Source organism: Macaca thibetana, chromosome 10 (genome assembly GCF_024542745.1).
Source record: "Macaca thibetana thibetana isolate TM-01 chromosome 10, ASM2454274v1, whole genome shotgun sequence".
NCBI classification, from domain to species: Eukaryota; Metazoa; Chordata; class Mammalia; order Primates; family Cercopithecidae; genus Macaca; species Macaca thibetana.
Window position 1 is genome coordinate 22,745,596 of NC_065587.1, and position 21,579 is coordinate 22,767,174.

General features: G+C 37.7%; 1 protein-coding gene across 3 annotated transcripts in view; it reads left to right on the forward strand.

Moving 5' to 3' along the window:
* The window catches only part of TTC28 (tetratricopeptide repeat domain 28), a 723,416-nt gene that overhangs the window by 527,937 nt on the left and 173,900 nt on the right, over positions 1 to 21,579 (forward strand). For all 3 annotated transcript variants that reach the window (XM_050806773.1, XM_050806774.1, XM_050806775.1), the window contains one exon: positions 19,916 to 20,423. In XM_050806773.1, the coding sequence (XP_050662730.1) occupies positions 19,916 to 20,423 (508 nt within the window). The remainder of the gene's footprint in view (positions 1 to 19,915; positions 20,424 to 21,579) is intronic.

The window sequence follows — 21,579 nt, forward strand, 5'->3', positions numbered from 1 at the left end:
GCTGTAGTATGTTATGTCTCTGAAGACTTTACACGCATATGTATTTGTTATTTTTGAGATGAGTTCTTGCTGTGTTGCCCAGGGTGGTCTTGAACTCCTGGCCTCAAGCGATCCTCCCACCTCAGCCTCCCAAAGTGCTGGGATTACAGGCATGCACTTCCTGTGCCTGGCAAGACTTTGTATTTTTTTTTTTGAAGGTCTTTTTTTTTCAGCCCTTTCATTTTCCCCTGAGTTCCTTTCTTCTGTTTGTTCACTTTGATCACTGTCTTTCAAATTAGAGTTTTCCTCAAATGTCTAGTAATCTTTGCTCATATGAGGAGTGAGGCACTAAAAACGAATTAGTGCCTATGTGTGGTTGGGTGGCCCTTGTTCACAGATGGGTTTCAATGCAGGTTGAAAAGATTGTGAGGTTTTTCTTATTTGGGGAATCCCCCTCATGTTAGTCTGTGCACATCTTTTCTTTGGGCCAATTTCCACAGGGGCTTCCAGCATGACTGCCAGCATTCTGGAAACTGAGCAGAACAAAGGGGCTTGTAATGTGAGAAGGATACTGGGTGAGGAGAATCTCACTATTCAGGATGCAGACTTTCACTGACCCCTCCTGTTTTTAGTGTAGCATTTCATTTCCGTCTTCGTCTCTAAACATCTCCAGACAGTAGGCCCCCATCTTAGCCCCCATCTTTTGCCAGATTAGGGGAGCAGACCTAGCGTCCTTTTTATATAAGTTGCTTTTTATATAAATTTATATCCCATCCTCTGTTTTCAGACCTGTACCTCTTCCCCTGAACTTCAGAAGCCCTTAGTGTCTCAATTCCTGCTCCTTTCCAGGGTCCTGCAGCTGGGCTTGACTTGCCTTTTATTGGCACCTTTCCTTGCAGGCAGTTTGGTTTCCGTTTTCCCTGTCCTACTAAATTAGCTACCATTCATCCATCTGTTTTCCATCTTCTAAAATTTTGTGGATATCTTTCATCTACTGTCATCTTTTTCAGTCTTTTTGTTTTTATGGGCTTATAGCCTTAAAACACTTTTTTCCACTATTGTTTTACTAGGGTTTCTAGCAGAAGTTGCAAACTAGGGGTTTCCATTTGCTCTATTTACCTAGAAGTCTATTGCACTTACTTTTTTCCAGTCTGCCTCTGCCTAAACTGTGAGCAAGTTTGGAGCAGATGCCTTGTCTCATTTATTTTTATATTTCTTGGACCTAGCACATAGTAGGCACTCAGTGTTGTTGAGTGGTGAATAAATCAACTGAATAAACTTTGCTTTGCAAACATTTGTTTTCTTGATGTTTCTTAAAGCAGAGTGCTTACAATGTAAGTCTAGATTCTGCCATTGTGGCGAGGCTGATCACCTTTGAACGCAGCTGGTATTCACAATATGTGCAAGTTACTTAGCGTTCCCAGTGGGCATTGTTATGCAGAGGATTTTATTAAATATCCAATGATGAATATATCTCCCAGACTCTTATTACCAAACCCCTGAAGCACGTCCTTGATGCCCCCAGCTGACTTAATCACCACATTGCTCTCAAGTACCTAACACGTGTTTAATGCTGTACTCTGGTTTGCCTTTGATGGCACCCATGAGAAGTATGAGGACTACTATTTATCTTGTTAGAGAGATGATATTGGAAGAAGCATCCTGGGGGAAATGTAACCCACCTGGACACATCTGGATGTGCTCAGAAGCAGTGACAAATTCTGAGGGGAGCCTACAGTGTATAGTGTTGTGTATAGTGTGTATAGTATATAGTGGTTGTGTATAGTGGCCTCTGCCTTTTACCAATGGTTCAGGAAGTTTAATTTTGTTATACCAAAAATTATGTTAAACTCAAAGTTATGTCTTTCTGATAGCTCATCAAATGCAAATAAAGATTCTGTGTTTTTTAAATGAAATTCAAATTATCATACTTTAACATTTATGACAAATTATTTTGATAGGTTAGTATTTTTCACTTCTTTCCAGCCTTTATTTTGCATCCCTCTATAGATAACAAGTTAACCTTAACCTCTTACCCTCACTGAATGATAGTTCCTCTCACTCTTGCTCAGTGATAGTTCCTCTATTCAACATTTCTATGTATTTTTCTTATATTACAGCCACATAAACAACTACAGAATAAAGTCACTACCAGTAGAGTAATCTTAGAATTTGGGAAACAAAACATTTATTTACCCTCCTGTTCTTTATTTATTCCCTCTCTCCTACTGTTTTGAACTATAACATTAGGTAAAATAAGCAAATAAGCTGATTAGGTGTAATTAGAAATGGTACAACATGTGCTTTGTGGGGAAAATGTGCTGCTACTTTCTTGGGAAGAAGCCAGAACAGGAAAGGGCTGTATCCTACTCCCATCTGGAGTGGGACACCATCAGAAGTACCATCACTCAGCACCTCACCTCTGCCTTCCATTGATTTCTCTCTTTAATACTGACCCAGTCATCACCTCTCCTTTCACCATTTACTAGCAGCAGAGTAAACCATTCCTAATCCCAGAGTTTTTCAGAAAGAGGCTTCTGAGGTTTCCATAAACCTACATGATTTCCAGCAGTCTCTATTTAATACCATAATACTTTGAATGGAACCTTCTGGAAATGTGCCCTGCCATTCTAGGAGTTGATCTAATTCTTTCTTCTCATCACACATGCATTACTAAGGCACATTTAAATGGTCCTCTGAACTCACAGCCCAGTGTCACTGCTGAAAACCATCTGTATCCCTGAATGGAATAAACTTATACCCGAAGCATAGCCCATCCTCTTAATGTCTGTAGTTACAGGTATTCGGGTGCAGCTTTGAGGGATTTTTCAGGCAAGCCAGACACATTAGCCAGACCTAGGCTAGGAACATTCTCAAAGCTTTTCATTCCATATATTTGCATTTATATATAATCCTGAGGATAATATTAATCAAATAACATGCATCTCTTTCTACACTTATGGGCAGGTTGGCAAACTTGAAGACTTCCAAAGGTAATTTTTATATCTGGGGGGGAGGCAGTAAAAAATTGTAAGTTGCTCAAAAAAATCAGTGTAATAGAATTGTTGCAGATTTTTTCTTCCTTAGTCTTAATAAAATTCTAAGTCTATATCCATTTTATGATAGGATTTGACAATACCATTTTAAAAAAATATTACAAACTAGAAACATTTGCTTGCTAAGCTATTCTAAGCACTTAAATTGTAAACAGAACTAATAGAGTCCTTTTTAGAGAAAATGTCCTTGCCTTCTTTCTCATTTTTTGTTTTTTGTTTTTTTTGTGAGATTTCTGGAGGAAGGAGTGCAATATGATGGAAATGCACAGATTTGCAGTCAGGGAGGCCTGGATTTAAATCCCAAACTTGCTGTTTATTAGTTATTTGACTTTGGACCAGTCACTTAATATTTGTTTCCTCATCTGCAAAATGAGGGTAAAATTCTTACCTCTGAGGATCCTGTGGGTATTTGAGATAATGTAAATAAAGCATCTGATATATCATAATTCATTGACTCTAAGGTATACTTTTTTTACATTTTAATATCTCTGAAATCAAGATGGTCTTATAATCTGTAAGTAAACATACTGTAGTTATTTAATTACAACAATTTTTTCCTTTATTTGTGGTACATATTGTAAATTCTTATAATTGACAGCAACTTTGATTTTATTAAATACGGTATGCCTGGTGCTCAATGAATAGTAGTCATACTTACTACTAGATCATTTTTTTCTAAGAAAGATTTTATTTATACCTAGTAAGAATTTGTGTTCTATATATTTTCTCAGACTATGATTTTGGATACCATTACAATTGTTAGGAAAAAGAGTATTATAACAAACATAATAGCAGCTCCTGTTTAATCATTTCATGTCTTGTTTAATCATTTTACCTTTACAAAGGTAAAAAGGAATAGATTTTGTAAGATTGATTAAGAGCGTGGAGAGCAGCAGGTAGAAAAACAAGAGCAGATATGAGGGACTGTGAGTTCTGTGTAGACAGACAAGATGGCAGCTCAGAAACAGCCTCTGTTTATGGGTTTCATATTCTTGCAGCTGTAGGGAAAAATAAACAAGAGTGAATTTTTGTGTAGCTGAATTTTGCTTACGGAGGACTAGGAGTTGAAAGACATTGGTACCACATATTCATTCTGACATTCTTACTTTGGAGGGATGGAGTTTTCTTTTATATCCTTGTGCAGACCTAAAGTCCCATGACTGTCGATTTGATTCCTCAAGTGTTTGCTGAGCATCTGCTAGGTGCTAGGCATTATGCTAGACCCCGAGTTACAGAGATGAGTAAGACAACCCTTGGCATCAGGAAGCTTCCATCTCAAATGTCTCATGCTATGCCTCCCTCCCTTCACCTGCACCCTATACCTTTTCTTATTATGTTAAATAGAATATACATGAATCATTTCTTTTTTGTTACAGAACATATTTCCTTTGAAACTTAGCACATACTTTTAGTATTAATTTTCATTTAAAACAAGCATACCACTGAAAAATTTAAAATTAATACGAATAATTTGATCATACTTGTAATTAGAAATTGTATCTATCAGTATAACCTATATTTAATGTTAACTTGTGTATTTTTATGGTAAGCAAATCAAAAATAATAATTTTACTATCAGAATCACCTGAGGAAATTGGTAAAAGAAAATTTAAAAATGTAACTTAGGATCTTAATTAAAAATTTAATTTTTCTTCAGTGAACATATTATCTTCTGTTTTAAGATCTTGGCATAATGACTTCTTTCTTTGGGGATTTCCAAAAGGAATATTTATGTGCTTGCATACCCAAATAATTTCTGTACCAAAGGAACACTGACAAATGCCACACAAGGGAAATGACATTTCTAGGTTTTCTCATTAATATGAGGAAGAAGGAGGGCAGTAATTTGGTACATTTAAATTTTAAATAAATATACAAAACAGATTAAATTAATGTAAATGTATGACTTTAAATTGCTTAATGTACTCAGTTTTATTGGTCTTTACTAGCTGTAATAATAGCTACTAGTGATTAAATACTTGCTATGTGTCAGACAATTTCTAAGCTCTTCAAATGTGTGGTCATAACAAGCCCATAAGGTGGATATCGTTACCCCATTTTATAGATAACGAAACAAAGACAGAGAGAGTAACTTCCTTAATTAAGGGAAAGTAGCCAGTAGACACAGGATTCAAACCTAGGCAGTTCTGATCACTGTATTAGCCCCTATGATTTCTAAGTCCATTATTATGCAGGGAACAGAATCAGTAGTTGTTAGAAAAGTTACTAAAGTTTAATTGAAGTTATCTAAGTTTGCCATTGAATTTGCCAGTAATAGCTGGCTGAGATTTTAGAGAGCATAGCACTATGTTTTAAAATGTATTAAAATACCATCTGTTAACATTGTTAATTTTTTTAATTATTATTTAAAATTGTCAAATTCTAAATAGATCCTGCATATAGATAATTGGCATTAAAATAAAAATAATTAAATGAAAACTAGTATCATTATAATTTCAGGAGTCTAATAAAGCTGCTCTTGGATGGCTGCTGAAGGAAAGTGTCAAAGAACAAGAAAAAGGCAATGATAATGCTGAGTTTTGACTGGAAGAAATCATGATAGCACTTGCTTCTTATATTAGTTATGGAAGCCAAAAGAGTAGAAGAGCATTGGCAAAGACAATGAGGACTTGATTTGAGGTGACAGAGAAATGGCCTAATAGAATGTCATCAAAGCAGTATGAGGAGGGTACCAGCTGGGGTCCTGAAGACCTGGCTCTGGTCCTGCCTTCACTGGTCATTAGTGGGCTGACCTTCAGCCAAGATAGTTGAACTCTCTTGGTTGTAGTTTCTACACCTGAATACATTGAGGGGGCCAAGCATGATAGCTCATACCTGAAATCCTGGCTACTCAGGAGGCTAAGGCGGGAGGATTGCTTGAGGCCAGACTGGAGACCAGCCTGGGCAATGTAGTGAGACCCCATCTTTACCAAAAATAAAAATATTAGCTGGGCATAGTGGTATGTGTCTGTAGTCCCAGCTACTCAGAAGGCTGAGGGTGGGGGAATCACTTGAACCCAAGAGTTCAAGGCTGCAGTGAGTTATGATTACATCCCTGTACTCCTGGGTGACAGAGCGAGACTCAGTCTCTACAACATTAAAAAAAAAAAAAAAAGGACATTGAAGGGGTTTATTGGTAAGTGGTTTTCAAACTCTGCTCTGAAGAGTCCTACAGAGTGCCACAGGTTTCCTTAAGGGCTGCTTGAGGAGAAAAGTAGATCCTAGTCCAACTTAACCTAAACAGCTATACTTTTAATCATACAGATAACATGTATTTGTAATTTGGTTTAAACAAAGTTTGAAAATCTGTGGACTGGGTGATCTGTAAGGCCTCCTCCAGCTGTAAAATTCTCTGTCTCTTGTTTGTTGTGAAATCTGGGTTTGGAATTATTCAACAGGGGATAGAGGTTAAACCTGCTAGAATTAGTGAAAGTACAGAGAACTGAGATTGGATGTCATTTGTTCCTGAACATTCAAAAGCCATGCATTTCAGGAGGTCTTAGCCTATATTAGGAGCTATCTTTTTTAGCAGGAAGGCTGTAATGATATTCTTTCATGGATGGAAGCCAGAAGTTCTCAGTTGTTTCTTAATTCTCTAAAATCTCTCCAGGAACCTTGATGATCCCTTTCCACCCAATTTAAAGGTTTCTTGTTTTCTTCCTTCCAGAAACGTTTTCTCTGCCTCTCATATGTGCACTTGTACACGTGTGTGTTTTCCATCTCTCTCTCTCTGAGTTTCTTCATTATATCCTGCCCTGCCAAAGCCAGATTTTATGATTTGGTGTAAATACTGTCTTTGAAGGGTGATTGACTACATTCCAACCCCCTACAGAATAATGTTTTATAGCCCACTGAAATTCAGGTTGGCTGGCAAGTGTGGACTGGAACAGTTTTGATTGGATAGCATCGTGATAGAATATGTTTCCTAATCCAGGTCAAATTATTCCATAAGAAACTAGTGAATTGTATCATTGAAAATGCTTGTGAAGCTAGGTTATCCACCCTCCACTTCCCCCAAGTAAAAATGAAAATTTAGGTGAGACTGAGAGTAGGAAATAAATTTCCAAAAATAATCTTAATTATTTCAAGTGAGTGAGAGAATTTAACCCCAAACAAACTCAACTCCCTAATAGAACTATCAAGACTCTAGAAGTTTTATGTAGTCATCACTTTGTGGCCAAAGAGCTACATAGAATGGAGTTCATTTTTTGTTTTCTGTTTGTTTGTTTGTGTTTTTGAGAAACAGGGTCTCACTGGGCTCAAGCAATCCTTCTAGCCTCGTCCTTCCCATGCCCAGCTAGAAGGCAGTCTTTTGTAAACGTCTTCCTAGATAGATAGCATGGCTACAATGGAAGGTGTTAGCATGTGAAAGAGGAGAATCCTTAAATGTCCTGGAGGAGGTGTCAGGGAGTAACATTTATTTCCTCCGATGTTTTCATCAGCCTCACCATTTATAGTCCTTCAGGAGGAAGTAGCATGCATTCTTCATTGGCTGCAAGTTGGCATTTATAGCACATAGCACAGATGCCTGTTGTATTGCATCAAGTTTACATTGAGCATCAAGTTTTTAAAAAAATGAAATCATTATAAATTCTGGAAGTTTTTATGGTATAATTAAAATGTCTAACAGGATACCTCTGGGAAACTAAATGCAGTTTTACTATTTATAGAGCCAGCAGAGGTAGTGTTTCTTGCCAACTTTCATATCTTATGACCTATAAATTGCTCTTAATAGCTAATCTGTCATTCCAGCTTCTCATACCAGAAAGCTTGTTTTCTTATTAATCTGTTAATTTGCATCTGCAAAGGACATTTACAAATTCTTGATTTGAAAAGATTGCTGTATTAATGCTGTGCATTATAAATAATTTATCACCTGTGATAGTAACTCTTAGGTCTAGGCAATAGATCTTTCTGACATATTGTTCTTCCAACCCTAATATAATTTTGATAAAAATAATTATTATGAAAGCTCCTCTGGTCCCACAGCATTAGAAAAGGCTGACAGGTTACCATGGAGAAGCTGTAACTATCACTAACAGCTCTCTAAGCTCAGAGTAATAGAATCAAACCAACTATTCCCACTATTAAGGTAGAAAAGAATTTAGATATGTACAAATCACTATTTTCTATTCAGCAATGATTGCAAAATATACCTCCAACCCTAGGCTTAGGCATTGGAACAAACTGGTTAGATTGATGGTAGTAAAGCCAACACCAGCTATTGAGCACATACAGTGTGGAAATAATTTAAGACCATTAAAGACCATGTAATTAAAAATTTCCCTGTTTATGTGGTATTTAAGCCTCTTCTTTGTAGTCCATGGATGTGAGTTCACAGTTTTTAGAGATCCCATTCAGGAAGTTTTTTCCCTACCAAGATTCTTAATATTTAATTGTGTTTTTTGTGTGTATATTTCATTGATTGGTCCACTTTGATCCAAGAAGGATCTGTGGGAGCAAATCCTAAAATGGGAGAGATCAGAATAATGAAAGGATTAGGGCCAAATGATGAACTGAAAGTAGGGCAGACTATGTTCATACTTTAGGATTCTATCTGGTTGTTAAAGGGAGGCTCTGCATCTGGTCACAAGCTTACTGGTGGCCCCGCAAAGAAGTAAATGTGATCACTTCAAAGATTCACATTTTTCTTAAGATAAAAACCACAGTAGCTGCTCGGTGGAAGCACTGAGATCTGAAAAAAAAATTTCCATCATCCTTGTAAAGATGATATTGGGTGATATCATGGCCAGTGTCTTCAATAATATAGATTATAAAATGTATTTGGTTATTCTTGTGCAATTAATTTTGTGTGACTATTGAGTAAGCAACTTAAAGTTTATGAACATTATTTAACCTTTTATATACAATTATTTCATCAGCTCAGTTGCATTAAGGGTAGATTTTCAGGCAGTAATACTCTCATTAAATAGAGAGTATATGTCATTTAAGACTAAACTCCAAGAACATGATTCAGTTTTCTGTTTCTACAGGTTTATTTTTGAGTAGCTATTGATTCTCCCTGAAAGCCCTGCAATCTGGATAAATTACTACCAGGCAGACCTTTGTATCTAAATTAATACAAGTTTTCAAAGATTAGCTAAATCTCTGATTTTAGAACCTAATTCTTAAATTTGTTTTTTCTATAAAAATGTGCAAAATTTTATCATCCGGAGATCTGTGTTAATTGGCACATGTAGAATCACTAGATAGTGTTAACTATAACTATGATAACTGGAGCATGAAATTATTAATTTATGCTCAGTATTGTATTGGTCAGGATTGACCAGGATATACTACAATAACAATCTCAACATTTTGGTAGCTTAAAACAACAAAGGTTTATTTCTTGTGCCCACTGTATATTCATTACAGATCAGCCCAGGGATCTATTCCACATTGCCATCATTCTCCCTTGAAGATCAACTCTGTTGGAACAGTCTATAGCAAAGAGAATGTGGTGATACATGCATTGATTTCTAAAACTTTACCTGGAAGTGATCCTATTTATTAGCCACAGCAGGTCACATAGTCACCTACATCTGACTTCATGCAGGCAGCAATGTGTAATCTTACCTGCCTGGACAGAGAGAAGTCAGCATTTGTGAATGGCCTTAAAAACTACCCTAGGCCAGGCGTGGTGCCTCATGCCTGTAATCCCAACACTTTGGGAGGCTGAAGAAGGTGGATCACCTGAGGTCAGGAGTTCAAGACCAGCCTGGCCAACATGGTAAAACCCTATCTCTATTAAAAATACAAACAAAAAAAAAATTAGCTGTGCATGGTGGCACATACCTGTAATCCAAGCTACTTGGGAGGTTGAGGCAGGAGAATCATGTGACCCTGGGAGGCGGAGGTTGTAGTGAGCTGAGATTGTGCCACTGCACTCCAGGCCTGGGCGACAAAGCGAGACTCTGTCTCAAAAGGAAAAAAGAAAAAAAAAACCAAAACCTACTTTAAGTATTGTTAGTGCTTAAAAAAAAACCTACTTAAAAGTATTATTAGTGCTTAAATTAGTGCTTAAAATTAGTGCAATTGTATTCTTTGTTAGGCATTATTTTATACAGTATTTTGTTGCTGTTGTGATTACAGATCTTCCTAGTTTTCATCTACTTCATGGAAATATGTGAAAGTACAAATGGTCATGTCGCTTCCCCACTTAAACCTTTTGTGGCTCCCATTCCCTATCTATGGGGATTGCAAATTCATCAATAGAGGCTAAACTATGTAGTCAAAAGAGCGCAAGGGCTAGAGTCTGACATATGTGGATCTGAACCCTGGTGTTGTTATTAATTGTGTACTTTTAGACATGCCACTTTATCTCTTTTGAGTCTTTGCCTCTTTGAGTCTAGACTTATCTCACCAATGGGTGAAATAATAATGTACACTTAAAAGGTTTGTTATAATAATCAATGAAACAACATATATGAAAAATGCTTTAGATTTTACAAACTGATGGACAGACAGAATTCATCTAAACTTACCTTTACAAACTCCTCTCCAGCCACTACCCCTGCTCCCAGGTATAAATGTCTTCTTATTCTTCAATCATAACACACTCCGACATACTTTGTGTCGTTGCTAATGCTGTTTCCGTTTCCTAGAATTACCCATTCCCCCAAGGAGGAAAACTCCAATTTATATATTTTCAAATTCCCTCCCCCTCCCCCTCCCCATCTCCCTCTTCCTCTTCCTCTCCTTCGACAGAGTTTCACTCTTGTTGCCCAGGCTGGTTTGCAATGGTGCCAACTCGGCTCACTGCAACCTCTGCCTCCCAGATTCAAGCGATTATTCTGCCTCAACCTCCTGAGTAGCTGGGATTACAGGCATGCACCACTACGCTCGGCTAACTTACTTTTTCTTTCTTTCTTTCTCTCTTTCTTTCTTTCTTTCTTTCTTTCTTTCTTTCTTTCTTTCTTTCTTTCTTTCTTTCTTTCTTTCTTTCTTTCTTTCTTTCTTTCTTTCTTTTTCTCTTTCTTTCTTTCTCTCTCTCTCTCTCTCTCCCCTTCTCTCTCTCCTCATCTCTCTCTTCTCTCTCCTTCTCTCTCTCTTTCTCTCTCTCTTTCCCTCCCTTCCTCCCTCCCTCCCTCCCTCCCTCCCTCCCTCCCTCCCTCTCTCTCTCTCTCTCTCTCTCTCTTTCTTTCTTTCTTTCTTTCTTTCTTTCTTTCTTTCTTTCTTTTCTTTTCTTTTCTTTTCTTTTCTTTTCTTTTCTTTTCTTTTCTTTCTTTCTTTCTTTCTTTCTTTCTTTCTTTCTTTCTTTCTTTCTTTTTCTTTCTTTTTCTTTTCTTTCTTTCTTTCTTTTCTTTCTTTCTTTCTTTTCTTTCTTTCTTTCGAGACGGGGTTTCACCATGTTAGTCAGGCTGTTCTCAAACTCCTGACCTCAGGTGATCTGTCCATCTCGGCTTCCCAAAGTGCTGGAATTACAAGCGTGCGCCACTGCACCTGGCCCAATATACTTTTCTTCAAGCAGTTTTAGGTTTACAGAAAATTAAACAAATAGTGTAGAGTTTCCACATATCCTTTCTCCCCCAATCATTTTCTTCTGTTATTGATATCCTGTATTAGTATGGTACATTGTTACAACTGATGAACCAATATTGATATATAATTGTTAACTAAAGTTCAATATTTACATTAGGGTTCACTCTTTGTATTGTATAGTTCTGTGGGTTTTGACAAATTTATAATGTCATGTGTCCCGTATTACCATGCAGAATAGTTTCATTGCCCTAAAAATCCCCTGTGCTCCATCTTTTCTCCATTCCCCCAACTCCCTTGCAACTGCTGATCTTTTTATTCTCTCTATACATTTGACTTTTTCAGAATGTAATATAGTTGGAATCATACAATATGTTGCCTGTTTAGACAAGCCTCTTTGACTAAGCAGTATACATTTAAAATTTCTTCCATTTCTTTTCACAGCTTGATAGATCATTGTTTTTAGCCCTGAATAATATTCCATTGTATGGATATCCCACAGTTTATTTCTGCATTCACCTTTTGAAAGATGTCTTATTTGCTTCCAGTTTTTAGCAATTATGAATAAAGCTGTTATAAACAGTCATGCACAGGTTTTTGTGTGGACACGTGTTCAACTCATTTTAGTTAATACCTGGGAGTACAGTTTCTGGAACACATCATAAGACCATGTTGAGTTTTCTAAGAAATGGCCAAACTGTCTTCCAAAGTGGCTGTATCATTTTTCATTCCTTCCAGCCATGAATGAGAGTTTCTATTGTTCCACGTTTTTGTCAGCATTTGATATTGTCAGTTCTTTTGGATTTTAGCTATTCTAATATGTAAGTAGTGTCATCTCATTGTTGTTTTAGTTTGCCGTTCCCTAATGACATACGATGTTGAACATCTTTCTATATGCTTCCTTGCTATCTGCATATCTTCTTTAATGAGATGTCTCTTCAGATATTTTGTTATTTTTTAACCAAGTTGTTTGTTTTCTTATTGAGCTTTTATATTTTTGATACAAGTCTTTTACCATATATGTGTTTTGCAAATATTTTCTCTCCATCTGTGGCTTGACTTTTCATTCTCTTAACACTAACTTTTGCATAGCACAGTTTTAAATACTAATGAAGTTCAACTTAATTTTTTCTTTCATTGAACATATTTTTGGTCTTATATCTAAAGGTCATGTAGATTTTCTCTGATATTGTCTTGGAATTTTGTAGCTTTGCAGTTTACATTTAGGTGTGATCAATTTTAAGTTAATTTTTGTTAAATGTGTAAGGTCTGTGTCTAAATTCATGTTTTTGCATGTGATGTCCAGTTGTTCTAGCAGCATTTGTTGAAAAGACTATCCTTTCTCCATGTGACTACCTTTGTATGCTGTCAAAGATTAGTTATTATATTTAGGTGAGTCTGGAGAATTTTCATTTAAAAAATTTTATTTCTCTTTTTAATGGATACATTGTAATTGTACATATTTATGGTGTACAATTTAATGTTTGGATACATATCTATGTTGTATAATAATCCAGTCATAGTTGTGTATCCATTACCTCATGCATTTACCATTTATTTGTGGTGGAAACATTCAAAAGCCTCTGTTCTAGCTGTTTTGTAATATACAGTATTTTATTGTTAGCCATAGTCACCTTACTGTGCAGTAGAACGCCAGAATTTATTCTTCCCATCTAATTGTAACTTTGTACCTGTTAACCAACCCCGCAGAATCCTCCCTTTTTTCTTCCCCTGCAGTCTCTGGCAAGGACTGTTCTACTCTCTGCTTCTAGAGTACCAACTTTTTTTTTTTTTTTTTTTTTTCAGATTCCACATAGGAATGAGATCATGCATAATTTGTCATTCTTTGTCTGGCTTATTTCACTTAACACAATGTTCTCCAGGTTCGTCCATGTTGTCACAAATGACAGGATTTTAATTTTCTTGTGATGGAATCATATTTTATTGTATATGCATACCATGTTTTCTGTATCCATTCATCTCTTGTTGGACACTTAGGTTGATACCCTATCTTGGCCATTGTAAATAGTGCTACAGTGAACATGGGAATGCAGATAATCTCTTTGACATACGGATTTTATTTATTTTGGATATATAACCAGTATTGGGATTGCAGAATCATATGGTAGTTCTATTTTTTTGTTTCTCGAGGAGCTTCCACTTTGTTTTTTATAATGGTTGTACTGGTTTACAAGTCCACCAGTAGCGTGTAAGCATTCCCTTTTCTCCAAAACCTCACCAACACTTGTTTTCATGTATCTTTTTATAATAGCCTTTGTAACTGGTATCTCATTGTGGTTTTTATTTGCATTTCCTTGATTAGTGATGTTGAACATTTTTTTTCTCATACCTGTTGGCCATTTATATGTCTTCTTATGAGAAATGTTTATTAAGGTCTTTTGCCCTTTTTTTTTTTTTGAGACAGAGTTTTGCTCTTGTTGCCCAGGCTAGAGGGCAGTGGCGCCATCTCAGCTCACTGCAACCTCTGCCTCCCTGGTGCAAGCGATTCTCTTGTTTCAGCCTCCTGAGTAGCTGGAATTATAAGCATGCACCACCATGCCTGGCTAATTTTTTGTATTTTTAGTAGAGATGGGGTTTCACCATGTTGGCCAGGCTGGTCTCGAACTCCTGACCTCAGGGGATCCACCTGCCTCGGCCTCCCAAACTGCTGGGATTACAGGTGTGAGCCACCAGGCCCGACCTGCCCATTTTTTAATTGGGTTATTTTGTTTTTGTCTTGTTGAGTTGTTTAAGTTCCTTACATATTCTGGATATTAATCCCTTATCAGGTGTATAGTTTGCAAATATTTTCTTCCATTGTATAGGTTGTCTCTTTACTCTCTTAATAGTTTCCTTTGCTGTGAAAAGTTTTTAGTTTGAGGTAATCTCATTTGTCTATTTTTGGTTTTGTTGCCTGTGCTTTTGAGCTCATGTTTTAAAAATCCTTGCCCAGCCCAATTTCATGAAGCTTTTTCACTATGTTTTCTTCTAGCAGTTTCATAGTTTCAGGTTTTATAGCTAAGTCTTTAATCTATTTTGAATTGATTTTTGTATATGGTGAGAGGAGTCTAGTCTCATCCTTCTGCATGTAAATATTCAATTTTCCCAGCACTTTTTTTTTTTTTTGAAGAGACTACCTTTTTTTTCCAATGTATGTTCTTGGCAACTTTGTCAAAAATCAGTTGGCTATAGGTACATGAATTTATTTCTGGGCCTAGAGAATTTTCTTGAATGCAAGAATGAATGAACAAAGGAACAAACCAACCAACAGACTCCAGACACTCCAATGCCGGCCTAAACTTTCACTCTTTGAAGTAAAGTGCATTTACCAAGATTATGTGTTGGATATACACCTAATTGTATATGTGTTGGATATACATCTAATTGTATATGTGTTGGATTCCAAAATGTCCCTAAGTAAAGGGTGGATTTTTCTTAGTTTTTCTTCTTCTTAAGAGATGGGGTTTCGCTCTGTCATCCAGGCTGGAGTGCAGTGGTGTGATCATAGCTCCCTGTAGCCTCAAACTCCTGGGCTCAAACAGTCTTCCTGCCTCAGCCACCCCAGTAACTGGGATTACAGGTGCCCACCAGTGGTGCTGCACTACAAGGGTGAATTTTCTTATGCATATATTTGCAGAAGAGCAGTATGAATCATATGCTGGTCTTCAGTATATGAAGTTGATGACATTTTTTACCATCAGTGGGGCAAGCTTCTTGTATTGTCTTTTTAGTTGTGGTGACATAACCTTATGGTTTATTTTCTGGTTATCTTCTATCACATCTTTGAAATGAATAAAAGCTAAGTGAGTATTATCTTGGGTGGGATAGGAAGAAAAACTAAAATCTAAAATTTTTGAGCATCTTGTTATTGCTGAGTTCTGAACCAGGGTCATTATAAATACTATATTATTTAGTACTCGTGAAGGCTCTGTAAGATATTAATATTCCCATTTTACAGATGAGGAAACTAAGTCTCAAAGATGTTCCAAATGTGTGTTATCACAGTGTGTTATTTGAATCAGTGAGTGCCTCATTCCAGAGTCTATACTTATTCTTCTATGTATCTCTGCCTATTGGGTTGTGGGCAGTTAATCTAGGACTTTGGGTTTATGGGCACTGAACTGGCAGAGAACACACGGAACATGTAGATTCGGGCAGTAAAAAAGAAATGCTATATTTCTGGTACTAGCTGCAGGTACATTTCCCATTTTTCCAATGGCATGTAGTGAATCAATCAGCAATTATATTGAATATTCTGTGTATAACACTATAAGCATGTAATCCTCCCACAAAATGTAACCCTTATGAAAAATACATATGGTAAGGGAGAAACATGCTAGATGGAAGGAAAACGTGTTTAAATCTTCATAATATTTAATGGCAGTGTCATCGATGTGGTTATAGTTTGGGTAGTTTAAACTTTATTTCTCAAACTAAAAACCTTTAAAGGTGGTTTGAAGAAATATGAACAAATTTCTTACTCTAGTTTTATATCACATGAAACTAACTTGTCAGATGCAATTCTTCTGTAAATATTCAGGTCACAGAGCAAGAGGTAACTGACTCCTATGTGCCTAAATCTGCAGCTGGAAATTATACTTTGGCAAGAACATGAGTAATTTATATCTTGTAGAAAGAGAAAAATATTGTCTTATTCCAACCAGATAGTTTGTTAGCATAACTGTTTGTATGCATTTTAGTATTCAAATACAGATGTTCCAGAATATTTCCACTGTGGGAAGCAGCTGCTGCTATTCTAGCACAGAAATCTCAAAGAAATTAATATACAAAGGCAGCATGAACCTTGGTGGCAAATGCAGCATCTGCTTGAGGTGGGGCCTATGATTCCCCATAGATAGTGGGTCTTCAGATTCTCATTAACAGCCTGAAACCATGTTTCAGATCTAAGCTTATTCTACAGGAACAGGAACAAAGACAAGTGATTAATTTGTAATTCACTTAGCTGATAAATATCATCACATGTTATTTGCCCAGGGGCTGTAAAACACTGGACTTTATTTCCTGTAGCAACTGATAGGAATATAGATGTTTGGTCATAATGACTGATGTTTTCAGTTGCCATTACTAGCTTCTGCTTGCTAACAGAACTCAGCCCAGTCATCTTGCAGTCATAAAACATCCATCTACACCTTAGTGATGCATTCACAGAGCACTTTATAGTTTACTAAAGGCACTCACATGCACTGCTTCATCTGATGCCATCTCAGCCCTATGAAGTATGTACAGTATTGTCATTAGCAACATTTTACAAATAAAGAAAACAGGAGTGAAGAAGTAAAAGACTTATTAGTGTTACATAGCCAGGGCCTCTGATGCTAAATCCTGTTCCATTCTTATACTGTACCAAGCTGCCTCTCTAGTTTCAGAGGCAGTGATGTGTGCTTCATAAATTACATCCTTTCTAGAGATACTGACTTCCAGGACACCCGTCATGAAGAGTCCCAGCCTGGCAGCACTGCCTGGTAACTGGAGGATGCCAGGAAAGAGCCAGTGTAATAATCTTTCCCTTTTTCCCCCACACCCCAGAGGAGAAATGCCTAAATATTCCCTTTCTTATGTTCAGAGAGCTTTAGCAAGCAGCTCCTATGTCTCCCTGGCATTTAGAGAAATGAAGAACCAGAAGCAGAAGATCCCAGGGCTATCATTTGGAGTTGCCATAAACCAGAAGTTCCTGAGAACAGCGACGCCTGGGGTGTTGTGCTTGCCCCGAGACCTATAAATCTATCCCATGCAGTGTTCAAAGGCTCATGGCCTCCAACCAGATCTACTATTTGGAATTATCTAGTGAATTATTTATGGTTTACATATTTGACAGGGGCTCATGGCTGAGTTTGAAAATACTCTGTTCCTGGTTTGCTGCTTGGGCCTAAAAATGTCTGGAAAACCAAGGCTCAGAGAAGTTAAGTTGCTAAAGCTCTCAGAGCTAGTAAAGGGCAGTGCAGTTCTGAACAAGGTGTATCTGATTCTAAGCTACAATAATTCCATAGTCAAAGAGCCTGCATGTTTTGCTTTGAGGGTAACAAAGATTTCTGGGTAGGAGTGGGTTGTGTCCTCCCTAGTCAGGTGGTGGAGAACCCACAAAGAATAAGGGAGGACCAACTACTGAAGTAGAGGAAGGAGGCTGAGTCTCTAGGCCTGCAGCAAAGGAGGAAAAAAAGATTTGAGGGATAGAGTATGGGTGGAGGTAGAAGCAGTAGAAAGTCCCTTATACAATGTGTTGACATGAAGTCCTAACCTCAGCCCCAAAGAGGCTCACAAAGTAGAAGCTTGAGGCCAGTACATGTACAAGTGACATGCTCTTTGTTGACTTCATTGCTGCTTCTGCCAGAAGCACACTGCTGCAGCATTGTGACTTGCATGGAATTGTTTCTGCTCTCCACCACTCAGAAAAAAAGAAACAGAAAAGTAAATTTCTAAGTATTTATTTCCTCTCTATTTTCTAAGTCTTTTTGTTAGAACATCTGTGAAATGATAAAAGCAACTTAAAACAATATGGGGCTTTTTTTTTTTTTTTTGCAAATATGCTATTTGCAAGCACCACTGCACGTTGTACACATGTACCCTAGAACTTAAAGTATAATAATAACAATAAAAAATTATAAGAAGGGCAAAAAAAAAAGTGTCCCCAGTCATTTTGATCAAGAACTGCTATTTCACAGGCAAAGAAAATAGGGTAGAAAATCACTTATATCTATAAAATATTAATAAAAGTGTTCTGAAGTGCACAGACATAGAACACATTTCGTAAAGAAATGCCCTTACTCCAGGAGGGACAGCATCCCCTCCTTGTTATTCCCTAGCCAGGAGGCCCTTAGGAAAATTACTTGCCTATATGTAACAGAGTACACCCTTTGTTCTGGCAGGATCACATACTCACTTACTAAGAGAGAGCATCATGAAGAAAGGCAGCCACATGGCTCTAGCCATAGGCAGGTAATGAAGGAAAGAAAGGGTAGGCAAGCTTCCAAGTTTTAGGATAAAAAGAAGGGCAGAAAAATCCCAGCATAACTTCCCTTTTATATCTGCAAAGAAATTAGAAACCAAGGACTGGAATATAAGACTGCAAGTATTTAAGATTCTAGAAACCATGTAACATCTCCTGTATTTTCGTTGTCCCTTTTTGGTTCACTACACCAGCATAGAGTCAGTTTCATTAAAACCTTTAAGATAAAAAGGGTTTGCATACTTTTCCTTGGCCAAAATAAGAAGAAAAAAAAAAAGAATGAGTGGCAAGCAATGTGAGAGGACTAGGAAGATGGCATCTCTCTGCACAGAGAGGCTGGGATTAGAAGCGCTTCTAGGGAGGAAAAGAAATGCTTGAAGAGCCAGCGTGAGCCTGAAAAGGGGTGGTGAGGCTTAATGGAGACCACCCCACTCAGAGTGCAGTGCAGGTTGTAACCCACCCATTTTTTTCCTCTGAGACTCATCCAAATCTAAGCCCTCCACAGTAACCAACACTGATGAAGTTACATTGAAGGAACAAAGATAAGAGAGCAGGACCCTCTCCAGTAAGCCCTGGGTCACAAAATCATCAGCATCATGGTAAACATCTCTCTTACCATTAAGATATCCATTTACTGTGGAAGAAGACAAGAATAGAAAAATACCCAGGAGTGCAAAAAGCCAAGCATGGATTTCTCTTATGAATTTCCTGTGGTCTGTTATATGTAGTAATTAATTTTGATTTTCTTTTTCTTTTTCTTTTCTTTTTTTTTTTTTTTTTTTTTTTGAGATGGAGTCTCACTCTGTCACCACACAGGCTGGAGTGCAGTGGCATGATCTTGGCTCACTGCAAGCTCTGCCTCCCAGGTTCATGCCATTCTCCTGTCTCAGCCTCCCGAGTAGCTGGAACTACAGGTGCCCGCCACCATGCCCAGCTAATTTTTTTTGTATTTTTAATAGAGACGGGGTTTCACCGTGTTAGCCAGGATGGTTGCAATCTCCTGACCTCGTGATCCACCCACCTCGGCCTCCCAAAGTGCTGGGATTACAGGCGTGAGCCACCATACCCGGCCTAATTTTGATTTTTTTATACATTTTCTTATACCACAGAGGTCAATAGGTATTAACAGAGATGTAATATCGTAATTAATATTAGAAATGTCAATAAGTCTTTAAAATGAAGGCTATATGTAATACAACTTGTTTCTAGGAAGATTAGGTATAGAAAGTTACTGATTAAAGTATCATTGTTTTTTATTAGGAACTTGCTGTTTGGATGTGTTCTTTATCAATTCTGCGTAGGTCTGTGGAAAACTGATAGAAGTACCATTAGCAATTGGATTGGATAATTACAAGCAACCTGTAAAATTTTATCTGCCAAAACATACAAAACCATTCTGATGTGTTTTCATTTCTCCACTTTATGCTTTTCTCTTCAGGCTGCTTCATCAGCTTTGAGCAGTCTGGGCCATGTGTACACAGCCATTGGAGACTACCCCAATGCACTGGCCAGTCACAAACAGTGTGTTCTTCTTGCCAAGCAATCCAAAGATGAACTTTCTGAAGCCCGAGAACTTGGCAACATGGGAGCTGTGTATATTGCCATGGGTGACTTTGAGAATGCTGTGCAGTGCCATGAACAGCATCTGAAGATAGCCAAGGACCTGGGGAACAAGCGAGAAGAGGCCCGGGCCTACAGCAACCTGGGCAGTGCCTATCACTACCGAAGGAACTTTGACAAGGCCATGTCTTACCACAACTATGTCCTGGAGCTGGCCCAGGAGTTGATGGAGAAGGCTATTGAGATGCGGGCCTATGCTGGACTAGGCCATGCTGCCAGGTGCATGCAGGATTTGGAGAGAGCTAAACAGTACCATGAGCAGCAGCTGGGCATTGCTGAGGATCTCAAGGACCGGGCTGCAGAGGGGCGAGCATCCTCCAATCTGGGTAAGAACAGGGTTGCCTGCAAGAGCCGAGGTCAAAGTCATGAGCTGGAAATAGCTGGAGTAGATCACTATCTTTTAGAGGAATCTGTGTGTTTATATTTAAAAGAATATCCTTATTGTGTGTGCTCTTTTCCTTTTATTTTTGAGACAGGGTCTTCGTCTGTCACTGAGGATGGAGTACACATGCCAAGGATGGTGTGGCACAACCACACCTCACTGCAGTGATCTTCCCACCTCAGCCTCCCGAGTAGCTGGGACGACAGGCACACACACCACACCTGGCTATTTTTTTATTTTTTGTAGAGACAGGGATCTTCTTATGTTGCCCAGGCTGATCTTGAACTCCTGGGCTCAAGCGATCCCCCCACCTCGGCCTTCCAAAGTGCTACAATTAAAGGTATGAGCCACCATGCCTGACCTCTTTCTTTAGATATATTTCCTTGGAGCCTGCCTTCTCTAAATCACACAATTCTTCCTGTCATCATAGTGCTGTAAGGTTTAGAATTCTGAAATACTGGAAAAACAAAACATCCCAACCTTTTAATCTGTAGAGAGAGAAGAGCAACCAGATTTATCTAATTAGAGAGAAGAGACATGAAATGATGATATAGGCTATGTTTGGTTTAAATGAAAGAGAAGCTGCTAAGCAGTCATCAATAGATGAGAACGTTTCTGAAAGGATTTTTCCTTACAGGGATTTCTTTACTTGGTGAATTAACCGCACAGGAAATGCATTTTTTCCTCAAAATTATGTGATTCAAAAAATAATATTGATAGTTTTAATATAAATGCAAAATTATTTTCATGAAAGATCTATTTAAAGATGATAGATTTACAATTGCTGTTTTGATAGTACTTGGTTACAATTAAAACATTTATAATTTGGGGGAATTTACATGTAGTGGTAAGAGACAACAAGTAATTGGTAACTGGCAATTTTTTAGAAGATAATTTTTTATCCCTGTCTTCAAATAGATGTGAGTACATAATGAATGGAAGATGTGTTTGGAAGTATGAGCTAAACTTATCCCTGTGCCTGGAGCCACATGGTTTGTTCTTTGCCTATAGGGATTCAGGATGGGGAGAGGACAAAGAGAGGTGACCTTATTGCTATGCTTATCAGATATGAGTAGCAGCAAAATGTAAAACTTAGCCAC